Source organism: Diabrotica undecimpunctata, chromosome 10, assembly GCF_040954645.1.
Source record: "Diabrotica undecimpunctata isolate CICGRU chromosome 10, icDiaUnde3, whole genome shotgun sequence".
NCBI lineage: Eukaryota > Metazoa > Arthropoda > Insecta > Coleoptera > Chrysomelidae > Diabrotica > Diabrotica undecimpunctata.
The window spans coordinates 17,574,119-17,589,962 of record NC_092812.1 but is presented as its reverse complement, the minus strand read 5'-3'; the positions used below and the strand labels follow the sequence as shown (position 1 = coordinate 17,589,962).

The 15,844-nt window shown below is 33.8% G+C and overlaps 1 protein-coding gene across 1 annotated transcript in view; it reads right to left on the bottom strand.

The window, feature by feature from the left end:
* The window catches only part of para (sodium voltage-gated channel paralytic), a 454,557-nt gene that overhangs the window by 44,717 nt on the left and 393,996 nt on the right, over positions 1-15,844 (bottom strand). Inside the window, exon 17 of the mRNA XM_072545653.1 lies at positions 14,965-15,245. Coding sequence (XP_072401754.1) covers positions 14,965-15,245 — 281 coding nt within the window. The remainder of the gene's footprint in view (positions 1-14,964; positions 15,246-15,844) is intronic.

Genomic DNA, 15,844 nt, shown 5'->3' with positions numbered 1-15,844 from the left:
ATCTTGCCGGCTGCTCTGAAAAGATCTACTGAGCTGCAACTATTCCAATCTCTTATGTTTCTTAGCCAAGAAATTCTTCCTCTTCCTATGGATCTTTTACCCTTGATTTTACTTTGCATTATGAGCCTTAATATCTCATATTTCGCACCTCTGGTGCCACTTCTGTGGCCCAAATATTCCAGCTTTCTTGTTTTGATGTACTTTATGACTTCGCAATCCTTTTGTAGCCTTCTTAACACTTCTGCATTTGTAACTCGTTGGGTCCATAGTATTTTCAAAATCCTTCTACATTACCACATCTCAAATGCTTTCAACTTCTTTGAATTATCCACTTTTAGTGTCCAGCTTTCCATCCCATACAACAAAGTCGAGAACACGTAGCATTTTAAGGCTCTTATCCTCAGCTTCAGAGAAAGGTCTCGATTAACAAACATTGTTTTCATTTTTATAAATGCTTATCTTGCAATTTCAATGCGTGTCCTTATTTCTCTACCTTGGTCATTGTTTTTATTTACCCAGGTTCCCAGATATTTGTAGTTATTCACTCTTTCTACTTGTTTTCCCTTGATATCTAGCCTTCCTACTGTATGTTGCTTAGAAATGATCATACACTTGGTTTTCTTAACGTTCATTTGTAGTCCATATTGTACACTGACTTGATGTAAGTCAACTGAAATCTAACAGAAGTAGGAGAAGAAATCTTAATATTAGAAGATGTCAAGAAAAAGTGAAGCAATATTCAGAAGACATTACTAAAGGCTGCAGAAGAAAATTTAAAGCCTAAAAAGACAAATAAACAGTATTTTTTATTTTTTTTCATTTGACGTTAAAAACTGTCAGAAATATTTAAGTACAAATCTGTATTGTTTACGCTTTACAGAAGGTACGTTTACGTGAAAACTAACTTTTTTTACAAAATGCATTTAACTGAAAGTGATAGGATTGAAACATTAATAATAATGATTGGTATAGGCGATAAGATATGGACTCAACAAGAAGTATGCCGATTTTTTTTATGAAAGACACCCAGATTGTGAACCTATTTCACAATCTACGGTAAGCAGAATAGAGCGAAAATACAAAGAATTAGGCCATGTAAGGGATGCAGCAAAGCATGGTAGGCCAAAAATTAATGAAAATATTCAACAAGGCATAATTTTGGAGGCACTAGAAAATCCACACTGTACAGCGCAAGAATTATCTAGGGATTTTGTTGTTAGAAAGTCTTCAGTATCAAATGTTTTAAAAAAGGTAAAATACCATCCTTATAAAGTACGTCTTAACAATGAATTGGCTGCAGACGAATTTGACCGAAGAACTGAATTCTGCAATATATGATGAACCAATCTAACAATTTCATTGATAACGTTTTATTTTCGGACGATGCAACGTTTCATTTGAACGGTCATGTTAACCGACAAAACACCAGTTACTAGTCTGATGAAAATCCACACTGGATACAAGTCTCCCATACGCAAATACCACAAAAACAAACGTATGGGCTGGTATTGTGAGAAATACAATTATTGGTCCATATTTTTTTGATGAAAATTAAACACTAGCGTTATATCTGGATTGCCTACAAAATACAATAATTCCCGATCTGATCACGAGCCTTTAAATTACAACGTGAGCTGTAGAACTGCATGTCAGGATATCGTGAGCTACATAAAAAATTACTAGCATCATCATCGCAAAGTTTAATTACTGATTACATTGTCAGAAAAGGAAGAGCTACACAGAACGAGAATGAAGTTTGTGAAAATCCATCGCCTTTACCTCAAATATCTATTGCAGAGACATTTTCTTCTGGCGATGAAGATGATTTTTAGCCACTTAGCAAACGGCGCAAACCATTATCAGATAGCTATAATGATTTAAAATGTAAATGTAAAACTATATGTACCTATTACTTTCCCATAAAATAAAATAAATTCAATTTTGAATACATTGTTTTAAAGCTTTTGTATGAATTTGTAATGTCTTTTTTTATGACGAGACCTTACTGTATACCTATTTTAATTCGTAAACAGATCGGTACAGTCACCTATATTTGCTTACCTATTTACATCTGCTTGCTCGGTAGCCATGAACTTAAACACACAGTCAATACTTCATAGACCTATTTTATATGTTTTAAACTTTTAGTTTCAATAAAATTTTATTGGTAAACAAATAAGTGAAACTTGCTAAAAAGATTAATTAATTTTTTTTTAATTATGGACAGGAATGAACATATTTTGATAGGCAATACATGCAAGACGTATTTGTCTATATATTAAATTAAATAAAAAAATGTTTCATTCGGTAAACAGATGGGTGAAGGTCGATCTGGATTCGAATCTTGGACTATATGGAAAATTACTTTCGAGAATCTTCAATTGCCCCCAAAAAAAAAACAGCCAGTTTTCACCTGATAGGTAGTAAACGGGTAAAATGATTATCCAAAATACTAAGATGTGACTTTAGATAGATTATTAAGCTTTAAGTAGATAAGAAATAAGGTTGCGGAGGAATGAATGACCAGAAACAATATCATCCAGAAACTCTGTGGCTTGACACGAAGAAGATCGACCCAACTTAAATCCTTAGATTTAGCTCCTGTTTGTTTTGTTGTTGAGTAATGCGGACTAGTATTGTTTAATAGCGTTCATGTACAAAAGCTGGATGCTCAACTAAACAACACTATGAGAACCATTACCGGAAAAATGAAATCCACCCTAACACAATGACTTCTATTACTAAGCCATATTCTACCGCCACACTTCGGTCGACTTAACACGCTAACAAACTAACACAGAAAGATTCTCAACCACAGGGAACTCAACAACAACATGCTCTGCACAATAAATAGTCCTCCTGGCTTTAACTTACCTGCAAAACCTGGTGTACACTCAATTGCATCAGGACTCAATACGGTCCATGTGCACATTTATTACACAAATGGAGTAAATTTCCATCTCCCTCATGTGACTTCAGTGGGGTCTAAACCGTTAAAAAAATAATAAAGGAATGCCCTCAACAATCAAACGAAGGCAGTCCCTAAGATTTTTTGTTTACGACGCCAGTTAGAGCCAGGGTCGACATTATATAACAAATTTTGACGTTAGTAAATTAAACACAAGTATGTTTTATATAGACTAATTGGTGTTTTTTTATTTGTTATACTTTTATATGTGCCCAGATACATTACACTAAATAAATACTGTTAAAATTTATTTATTTCCTTTTCAGTACTTATGTTTGATATGCAACATATTATCTTTCAGTAACCTTTCCGCAACTGCAAATTTATCAATATTTACCTTTGTGAGTATCCGGACTGAGAACAACTATAAGTGACAATTTTTTGTTTTATGCTATGTGAGTATGTTTTGTTTTGTTACCAAAGCAGTTTATTAATAACTCACTACATGACATTGAATTTATATGAAAATATTAAATTGGAATATTTGATTTATTAAACTTTGACTTTAATGATATTTATTTGATGTACAGTTAATAAATTCATCGGTTCGTTTTTGTAGTTGAGAGATCATATTGCAGCTCCTGGCTGACTTCTTTAGGTATAATACCTAAAGAATGGCTCCGATCAACATTCATACTATATATATACATCGGTTTAGAACGTCTTTCGACGTTGTCCGATACCTAAACACCATCTCTTCCTATCTTCGCAGTCGTTTGTTGTTAAATTTCTTTCGCTCATGGACTTGTTTACACCGTGTTGCCATTTTAATCTGCGTCTTCCTCTTTTCCATCGACCTATCGGTTGCCATTCTATTACTTTTTTGGGGAGTCTTGTTGCTGGCATCCGTTGAATATGCCCATACCACCTTAATTGTTTCTTCTCTATATCTTGAGTTATATTACCTTCTATTCCCATACGTTGTTTTATTACATCATTTCTGATTCGGTCTCGTCTGGAAATACCTAAAGATCTTCTCATTGCATCCATCTCTACTGCTTGTATTCGCTTTTTGTTCTTTTCACTAATTCTCCATGTTTCAGCGCCATAAAGAAGAGTAGTTTTAATCATGGTCTCATATATATTAAATTTTCTTCCTTTCGTTATCTCTTTACTCCACAGTATACCATTGAGACATCCTAAGACTTTCTTTGCTTGAGTGATTCGTTTTTCTATTTCCCGTGTATCAGTTCCTGTATTGTCAAAGGCAACACCCAAGTAGTCATAGCTCTGACAGCAGGAAATATGTTGTCCGTTTTCGAGGTCTATGTTATCTGTCTTGTTTCCAATACAAAGATATTTGGTTTTTGTTGTATTGGCATTCATTCCCCAGTCGTTATATTCTTCTATCAGTTTTCTAAGCATGTACTGCATGTCTTCCCTGTCGGTCGCTAGTACTAACTAGTCATCAGCAAACTGGAGTGTATATATACATTCATTGCTAAGCTCTATACCCATCCTATGCACCTTTCTTTTCCATCTTTCCAATGCCGCTGCAACATATATCACCATTCATACTGCTACCCAAAAAAGCCAATGCAAAGGAGTGCAATGAACATCGCACCATAGCCTTAATGAGTCATGTCTTGAAATTGTTTTTAAAAATAATTCACAATAGAATACATAAGAAATTAGATGAAGGCATAAGTAATACACAAATGGGATTTAGGAAAGGACTGGGAACACGAGATGCATTGTTTGCAGTAGGTGTTTATTCGCAGAGATGCTTAGATATAAATCAGGAAGTATATACCTGTTTCATTGATTTTGAGAAGGCATTTGAGAGAGTGCAGCATAATCGGCTTAAAGAAATTTTATTAAATAAAAACATAGACAGTAGAGACATTAGAATCATATGTAACCTCTATTGGAACCAAACAGCAAAAGTGAAAGTTGAAAATGAACTGACCGAGGACATCCAGATTCGGCGTGAGGTCCGCCAAGGGCGTATTTTATCACCCTTGTTATTCAATTTATACAGTGAAGCCATCTCAGAATTAGCGCTTGCCGAGGTCAGTGAGGGCCTTATAATAAACAGTGAGCCACTAAGTAACATAAGATATACTGACGACACCGTCCTTCTGGCAGGTATACTAGAAGAACTGCAACACCTTGCTGAACAACTAAATGTATATTGCAACGATTATGGACTAAAAATAAATTTGAAGAAAACCAAGTTCATGGTATTTACAAAAGTACAAAACATCAAAGTTAAGCTAGTACTAGGTAATACAGAAATTGAACAAATATCTTCGTACAAATACCTTGGAGCATGGATCACAGAAGATACTGATCAGACAAAAGAAATAAGATGCCGCATTGAAATTGCACGGTCAACTTTTTATAGAATGAGAAAACTTTTTTGTAATCGCGATATCAATATATCGCTCCGAATAAGAATTCTTCGATGTTATATTTTCTCTATCTTTTTGTATGGGGTTGAAGCTTGGACACTTAAATCCAACATTAAAATTTTAGAAGCATTCGAAATGTAGTGGTACCGACGTATTTTGAAAATATCATGGATGGATCGCAAAACAAACGAACAAGTTCTCGAACAACTAGAAAAACAATGCGAAGTTTTAAATTTCATAAAAATCAGGAAATTGGAATACTTGGGGTACATCATGAGAGGTGAAAAATACGAACTACTAAGGAAGATAATGCAGGGTAAAATCAAAGGCAGAAGAAGCGTAGGAAGACGTAAAATCTCGTGGCTACGCAATCTCCGTGAATGGTTTGGATGCAGTTCAATTGAACTATTCAGGCGCGTAACCAACAAAATTATAATTGCCAGAATGATTTCCAATCTCCGAGAGGAGCGGAACTTGAAGAAGAATTGCAGCTCCTAAATCAATAAAAATAATATAAGTTTCTTTTAAACTTTTTGTGTTTAGATTTAATATTTTTTCAAATTGAGAAAAGATATTCAATCTTTGGCGGTTCACGTAATTCGCCATAAAAGAGAAATCTCCGGACTTCTCGTTACTTTATATAGAAGTCGCTACTAGTGCACACAAGAGAATTCTCGATCCTTTTAGTTAATGGATGGACTCAGACAAGGGGAGATCCTGGCTTGCCTCCTATTTAATACTGCCTTGGAAAAGGCAGTCCGAGACACACGAATTAGAGACGGCGGTACTATTTACAATAGATCGATACAAATCTTAGCATACGCTGATGACTTTGACACAAGATGGCGTAGGAAACGAGATGTTGTACATGTACATGTTGGTTATTAAGGATCCTATAGCAAATGAGCAATGGAAAACAGCATTTGGAAGTCATATCTTTGAACGTGTTGACAGCTTGACTTACCTTGGGTCGCTCGTGACTACTACCAATAAAACAAGCCAAGAAATTAAAAGACGAATAAACCTTACAAATAGGGCATACTACGGACACCAACAACATTCCACTCAAGAAATATCCAAAGAAAAACTAAAATTATTATATACAAAGCACTGCTGAGGCCGGTCCTCACATAGGGACAGAAACATGGACTCTAACTCAGAAGGATGAAAGACTTCTGGGAATATTCGGTCGTAATATACTCAGCAAAATATTTGGAGCTACAAACGATCAAGGGCAGTGGCGCAAAAGATTTAATTTCGAATTGTACCAACTTTTTAATTAACTAGATGTCGTAACTTTCATTAAAACACAGCGACTTAGATGGGACGGACACATAATACGAATGAATGACAACATGATTGCTAAAAAGCTAACGATAGGAACACCCATAGGAAGAAGAAGTAGAGGCCGACCGCGAATTAAGTGGTTAGACGGAGTTGAAACCGACTTAGGGATACTAGAGATCAGAAGATGGCAACACTTTGCCAGAAACCAAACAGAATGCTGACTAATCTGAGCAGGCTAGGATCCACAGAGGATTGTCGAGCCAAAGATGATGATGATGCTTGCTGATTAGAGGTGCATACTTTCGGTTTGGTTTTTGTGGTCATCAAGTAACATCCTTCTGTAATTTGTCTCTTATTGTTTTTAAAGTATACACTATGTTTGTGAGCAACAACCCTTATATGGAGACATTGATGTGTTTGCCCAATATATGTTGAATTGCAGCCTTCAAAATTTATTTTATAAACAACATCCGATTGATGATCTTTAGCAACATTGGGTTTAAATTTTGAAAAATATTTTCCGGATGATTTTGATGATTTATGTCCAATACTGATGTTACATTTTGCCAATGTTTTCTATATTTGTCTGAAGAATCCACTAATGTATGGTAAATTTGAACGAAAAGGTGGAGCTTGAATAAAAAAAAATGCAATCTTCTACTTTCATTTCAACGAATTTTCTTTGCGCAAAGAATGAAAAGTATGATGTTTTTCATAAATAGGTGTAGACGAGTGGTGTTTGAGAAAGACGCAGCATACCAACCGAGCAGCTATATACAAGCTATACGCTACCGAAGAAGCTAAAGCTGTTTTCATTTGAAGATCCTTTTGGGAGGGGAGAATCATCCCATTCTGTGTTTGGTTTTACAGTTTCTGGTGTTACTTCGCTGTTTCCACTACTTTTCTCTATTTTTCTCTTTATTTAATTGTCCTTTCTATATTTCTAATTTCCATACTTCTTAAGTATTGTTCCACTTGTTGTCTCCATCTCAGTTTGGGTCTATCTCTAGTTCTTTTACCCGGTGGTATCCATTCCGTTATAACTCTTAACGGATTGCTCTTCTGTATATTTTCATTATGCCTCCATACCATCAATTCTTTGTGCTTCTATTGCTCTAACTAGGTTCTCTTGACCAAAGTTTTGTTTTTTTTTAGCCAAACAACTAGAGATTTTAAAATGAAACAAAGTACCTCGGAGTGAGCATGGACAAGGGACTCACGTTCACCTCCTATGTTACAAGAACAGTACAGAGAGCAAAAATGGTACTAGACAATATTAGAAGCCTAACTGGGAGAAGAAGCAAATTAATATTCAGAACAAAGACAAGGCTTATCGAACAGCGTCATACTACCCATCCTCAGGTACGCTTTTCTCGCATGGGAACAGACAAACAGAAAGAAGATCCAAGCTGTCCACAATGGAGCACTATGAGAAGTAACGAACGTCCCTCGATACGTAGCGGAAAAGTTTCTTTACAGAGACACCCAACCAATTAGAGTGTTATACCAGATGAACGACAAAGCAATAAATCGTCGAACTAATGGAATATCCCAACCACATCCTGCGAGAGATCATAAGGTATGATGTCTTCTTCTTCTTCATGTATCCTTTCAGAACGTTGTTTACCATCATATCTATCTTAATTTTATTCACTGCCATCCTAAATATCATGCTGGTGTCAATACCATACCAATCTCGAAAGTTCTTCAACCATGAAGTCTTTCTTTGTCCTGGACTGCGTTTGCCTGCTAGTTTCCGTTGCATAATATTTTGTAGGGACTTTATTTGGGACTTCTCAATATGTCCGAAATACTCAGCTTTCTCTTCTTGATGCTTTTTATAATTTCAGCAGTCTTGCTGAGACGTTCTAGTATTATGGAGTTTAAAATCGTCTCCACCCAGAAAACTTAAAATTTTTTCTATAGCACCACATTTTAAAAGCTTCAAGGTAATTAGGACCACTTTTATTCACCGTTCAAGACTCTACACTATAAAGTAAGTCCAAGAACACCTAGCAGCGAAGTAGGCGAATCGGCAATACCAATTTTAGGTCTCTGTTACACAAGACCTTGGACATCCTTCTAAAAGCGACTCTGGCCTACTCAATTCTGGATCTAATTTTACCGTGACTCCCTGCGTTTTAATTTAACTGATATCCAACGTAAAAAAAATGATGAACTTGCTCAATAGTACCAGTTTAATACTATTTACGTATTTTGACGTTTTTATATTCTTTTCATTCTTTATTACGAGTATTGTGGTTTTCTGTATGTTCTTTGATTCCAATACAAATTTACAATTATGCGAACGTCTCTGCCATCCAAGCCAATGTTACTTAGAACTTCGATCAATATAGAGTACTGAACACGATCAAATGCCTTTTGGAAGTCAATAAAACAACAGTACATGTCTACAGATATATCACGACATCTTTGACCAAGTATGTTCATCCCAAACAATGCCTCTCTCGTTCCAAATCCGTTACGGAAACCAAACTGTGTGTCACTTCCTCGCATGGTATTCCTCTCATGTATTATAGATACGGTCATGAATTACCTTTAGACAATTTTTAATAAATGGCTTAACAAACTGATGGTTCTATAATTAGTATAGGTTTTTGTTATCGTCTTCTTAGGTAGAGCTATAAATAAATGAATTGGATCAACCATTAGGTAGGTATCCTCTGGTAGAATATAGGTATAGCCTCTAAAACATTGCTATCATGCTATCATTTATAAGCTTATATATTTCACTTGAAAATTTCATCAGGACCTGTCTCTTTGCCATTTTTTTTTAAGATTGTATGGCTTGTATTACCTCCGAGCTTGTTATTAGGGGTCCGTTGCAGTTAGTAATATCCGGAGGAGAACTAAACCTATCGTCTTTGAATATGTTCGTAATGTAATTTTCCCATTTCTGAAGTTTGTCGTCTACTTCAAATATTACTTTACTATTTTCATCATGTAGCAGTGCAGTTTGTCTCATATTGAAGATACCAGCCTCTTCTTTCAGTTTTTTATACGTGTTAAACCTGTCGTATCTATTTTCGAGTTATTTAATTTCATGACACTGTTTGGCTGGATGTTGGCTCTTTGCTTCTCACATTTTACGTCGAATTTCTTTTGGTATAGTTTTATAGAGTTTTTCGTTGTTTTTTGCTAGTCGCCGTTGTTTCATGAAATCCAATATGTTTTCTGTTATCCAAGCCTTCTTTTTAACTTTGAGCTGCCTTTTAAATCCATTTCATAGATCTCCTTCACTGTTATTATAATTTTATTTAAGCCCCTATTGACATTCTCACCATATTATTCCCTAAATTTTCGTTTAGTTGTCTTTGAACCATTTCCTTAACTTTCTCGTCTTGCAGTTGGATTATATCGATATTTTATCGAGACTTGTTTTCCATCGATGTAAACACCGAACAGCAACTTCTTGGCATTGACTAAGAAGATATAGCATCTAAAAATCTCTGTAACGCTCAAATAAACTTCCACGCTCAACCCATCCTCATCCCAAACTCCCTAAAAAATCATCAAAACCACAAAAAGGCCTAGTCTACCCAAGAAATAATAAAAAACTAACACAAAAAATGGCACATGTCATTAAAAAAAATACCGACAAAATATTAACAAACCGGACCAGAGGAGCCCATTTTCTCATCCAAGTGTTGAGACTCTGGAGTTAATGGAAAGGCTCGTGTAGATTAGGAAGCTCGATGCGCAGATACACCAAACACATAAAGACGACAAGAAAAAGAATACCACGGGAATAAAGCGCCTTATGCTGTCCCAGACTTTTTCCTCACCCCAATGAATTGTATGCGCAAATGTTCCTACGGGTATGCAGTAGGAGTGGAAAAAACCTACCGGTTTTTTGACTCCGCAATAAATAATTTTCCGGTTTTATTGTCTTTCTTTGAAGTAATAACCGGTGAAAAACCGGATAAGTTACCTCTGAAAAAATAATGAATTCATAAATGAATGAATGAATCAAAAAAATAAAACTGTTTTTTATATATATTTTTTTTATTTAATTAAAATTTTCAATTTCTGTGCTACATTGTGATTCGGAATCTATTATGGCTCCACCAGGTTGTAAATTTCACTGTTTATATATCGATTGATTATCTTGGCATCGATATATCGCAAACTAATGTTATAAACTATTGGGTACTGGCTATTAATTAAAAAAACCGAACATTAGTTTTGGAAATAACCGGTTTTTTTGACCGATTATAACCTTAAGGTTAAACCAGGTAAGTTATTATCACTACAGCAGTTTCGGTAGAGTGCTTTTCGTAAGTGAGCTATTTATATATTTTTTTGTTCGTTAATTTCCATAGATTCTAACAATGATAGCTTATTGTAAATTACATTTTGAATGAGAAGAATTTAAAATTGGTTATTAAAAAAATGGTTATGATCTAGAAAAAAGAATGATTATGGTCCAGTAGGGGAAGGTGGAGTGAAATCTGTTTTTCTGTTATTTAAATCCATTTTGTGTTCTGCTATACGTTTGTTAAAGTTTTTACCCGTTTGACCGATGTAAGTTATTGAGCAATCGGCAGTTTGTATACACTACAGTGTAAGTGCTTTTTCGTTTAGCTCTTATTGGCGTTATTTCTTTTTTTATGTTTAACAACTTCTAGATAGAATTGAATATTATTAGACAAATAGCAGTAAAAAATAGATAAAACAAACAGATAATAAATAAAATTTTAAACCAAAAACTGCAAAAGAAAGCCCTGAAATTAGTCTTTCCATAAACAGAGAAAAACCCAATACTTTCTGCTCCATTACATATACAGGCAAGATATCAACAAAAATAGCTGAACACATAAAAAACAAAGGTATAACGCCAGCTTTTAGAACAAACAACTTAAGAAATATATTTAGAACAACAAGAGCCAAAATAAAAAGCACTTACACAGTGGTGTATACAAACTTAAATGTGGCGACTGCCAAGAACTTACATCGGTCAGACGGCAGATCCTTTAACAAATGGATAGCAAAACACAACAGGGCTTTCAATAATAGAAAAATAGATTTTTACCTGTGTACTTCACCTTACAACAGATGATACAACAAAAAAATGTAAGGATCTTTTGTGTCACTGAGCACTGGCTTGAATCCATTAATTTGTATTAATTCAATTCCAAATTTTGAACTAATTTCACATTTTTCTCGAACTAACAAAGAAAGAGGCGGTATTGCGTTATTCGTAAGAAAGGATGTTGTACAGAATTTTGTCATAGAATCAATAAATGTAAATACATGGTGTATAGAGGGTGTGTTTGAAATCTGTTGTGGAAGAATAAAAAACCCAAATACAAAGGGATTTATATATATTCTCTCTATTTACCGACCTCCTGAAACCAGCAACTTTAAACAGTTCATTAAACAACTTGAGATGTTGATGTTCAATTTCCATAAGAATGGTAATCAGTTTCTTATATGTGCAGATGTTAACGTGAACTTCCCAATTAAAAACAATCACAGAAATGACCTAATAAATTTATTAGCTGAATTTAACATTAAACATTTTATTAATGTTTCCAGCAGGATAGCAAACACATCTTCAACATGTATTGATAATTTTTTTAGTAGTTTGAGCTTAAATAACAGAAGTAGTTGACTCATTTCTATCTAATCAAATAGGCTCTTTCATTGTCCCATTAATGCATAACTGTAATCATTTCTTTCAAACCCTTAATTTTATGGAATCTAATATGGATGTTTTCAGAAATGTATTGTCTAGAGAAACCTGGCATGAAATGGCTATCACTTTCAAATATAAAATATCAGCATTTTATGGAACGTTTTTATAACACAATTTTTCCTAAAAAACAAAAACCAGCCTAATTGTATAGCAAAAATAAGTTTCCTAAGCACATCAAAGAAATGCATAATATGCTGTGCGAAATGAACGTATTACACAAAAGGTTAAATAGTCTGTATTTTACACAGAACGATATAATACTTTTAAAAAGCAATATCAACAAATCAAACAACAGTATTTAAAACAAAGAAACAATGGACGTATTGAAAATACCAACATTATAAAAGGAAGTTGGAAAATCATCGATATTAATCAAAAGAGAAACAAACTTACATTAGCAAATACAATTAAAATAAACGACAATGAAAATATAAAAACTAAAGACAAAGCCAACCGGATAAATAACTATTTCATTAATAAAAATAATAAGAACTCAACTCCAAATTATCTCATGAAAATTGATCAATTTTCCAAAACTTTCTTTCTTTCTCCAACTCCACTTACAGAAATACTGTAACTTATAAGTAAGACCACATCTAAACATGCTGAAGGTTTAGATAAAATCAATGGTAAGGTTATAGGATATGTTACCAGTCACATATGTGAACCCTTGTCACATTTAATCAACGAATCTTTTACGACAGGCCAATTTCCCAATATAAAGGAATCCAAGGGATTTCCAATTTTTAAAAATAAAGGTTATGCAGGTAATATTGAGAATTATCGTTTGATTTGTATACCCAGTCAGATTGCAAAGTTGTTTGAACTGGCATTCTGTGAAAGACTAACAAGCTATCTAGAAGCATTTCATTTAATGCCAGATGTCGAAAATGGGTTCAGGAAAGGCAAATCTATTGTAAGTACTGTTGATGACTGTCTTAATATTATCTGTGAAGCTCTTAATGAAAAACAGAACACGTTGGGTCTTTTTTATGATATCAGTTGTGCTTTTAACATGGTTAATCACAGGCTGCTTCTGATGAAGATGGGAGGCATGGGAGTTCGAGGTATACCACATGACTGGATAAGATCATATTTGCCAAATCGTTTGCAAACAATAATATTAGATGGTATACTATCAGACCCAATGAAGTCTTCTCTGGGAGTACCACAATGTTCGGTTCTTGGTCCTCTCATCTTTATTGTTTTTACCAACAATCATCCAAGTTTGCACTACTCCTAATCAAATTATTGAATATGCAGATGATACAAGCTTCATTATATTACATCATTAATTTGATTAGCTTGTTAGCAATGACAATATAGCATCTCAGGAATTTAGTAAGTATTGCAAAGACAACGGCCTTAAATTAAATATAACAAAAACCAGTTTCATGAGATTTTTACCAAAGAATATAGCCCCTGACTATGATCTTTATCTATATATTGATCACAAGTCCATTCAAAATTCTGAAGTAATAAAATGTTTACGACTGATGCTAGATTCAAAGCTAAGTTATGAAGATCACATAGATAAAGTAACTTCGACACTAAGTATTCGGTGTTATATAATTAGAAATATAAGGGATATTTTATCCTTCCATATATTAAAACTAATGTACTATGGCCTGGTGCAGTCAGTCCTTCAGTACTGCTTAATATTTTGGGGCTCACCTCCATATATCAATAGAGCTTTTATATCTCAAAAAAAATACTACGAACTATGTTTAAAGTATCACCAACTACATCATGTAAGCCACTATTTATAATAGCTAACATCTTAACTCTTCCTAGCCTATATATTTAACAGCTAATAATGTATATAAAAAAAAAACATGAACAAACATTCCTTAGAAACGCTAATCTACATCCACATAACACAAGTCTAAGGGATAACATACATCAGCCTTTTTCCCGACTGGGAGTCGCACAGTATGCTCCTAGCTACATTGGGATCAAATATTTTAATTAATTTCAATGACATGTCGGTGACACGTAAGATGCATCTTGGCATTATTAAATGCTTTGAACAAAATCTAAAAACATTTCTACTTAGCCATGCTTTTTACAGTATTGAATAATTTTTAGATATTTAATGTATGTCTTGTAATGTATTTTTTTTAATGTAATTTTTAATGTACTAAACTTTTAATGTGTGTATACATTTGTATAACATAATATAATGTAACATAATTATATTATAATATTTTTTTTGACCAGTCAGATAAATTTGTGTAATGTTTCTACCTTCTAGATTATAATCATTCTTTTAATAACCAATTTCATATTCAAAATAAAGGACGTAAGCTATCATTTTATTAAAATCTATGAAAAATACATAAATTTGAATGAGCAATTTGACACAAACAGTACTCCCCTTCTCAAAATATTCAGTTAAAGACTATAAAGTGTTAGACGCATATCAAAAATAGCTCACTTGAGAAAGGCACTCTACCGAAACAGCTGTAATGATAATAAATTATATTACATGTGGTGGGAGTGTTGAAAACAAAAGTTTTCAGTATTTTATTGCTTTATAAAATGAACTTCCATCAAGTAACGGTCGAATCCATCACTTAATCTTTTATACATTTATATAATATTTCATTGTTAGTATAGAAAAAAGTTGTACTTACATAGTTACCACTTTTGAGAGCCTTCTCGAGATTTCGATCCATGTCGTGATGATCTAAGGCCATGAAGAGGGTGTTGACTACGATGCAGAGAGTAATAAATAATTCAACGAAGGGATCAAAGACGATCAGAGCTACAAACTTCTGAAACACCAACCATGGACCACAACAATCCCACACGCAAAAAATATCAATGACTCTCATAGAAAAGGCTAATAATCGCTCTTTGACTGTTGGTTCCTCTTCTTCATCATCATTTTGGGCTGAGAAATAATAAACAGAAACTATACGAAGGATTAGTATACGTGAAGTTGACACACTCTTTTTGGGAAAGAGGTTTTGTGCGTTACGGGATAGTGCTTTAGCCGTTCTTAACCGGTGGTTAAGTTGAACTCGTACTTGCAGTAAGCGTATGATTATAGAGATGGTTTTGTCTTTACACCATTTCTACGCTAAGTTATGAATGGCTAGTATATTTTCACGTTGAAAATTAACACAACGACATATTGGAAGAAATGGAGTTAAATTTTGTGAAATAAAATCAATATCTAATATTTGCTATTTGTGTTGGGTATAAAGATAGTCATCTATTTCTGAATATTATTTTGATATGATGTATATACTACTGTCAGGTTACTTAATGTCAAAGTCCAAGTCAGTGTATAAACAAAGTAAGTTATATTTATGTTATATTTGTAACAATTTCAATCTCAAATTCTTTAGTTCTCCTCTATCATTCAATTCTATGTGATGTGATAAACAACTTACTTGAAAACAAAAACGCGTAAGGCAGTTAACATTATATTGCAATACAAAATTAAATGTAAAGAGCACATTGTCAAATAGATACTGAGGTTCAGATTGCTCTACTCTGCTAATAATT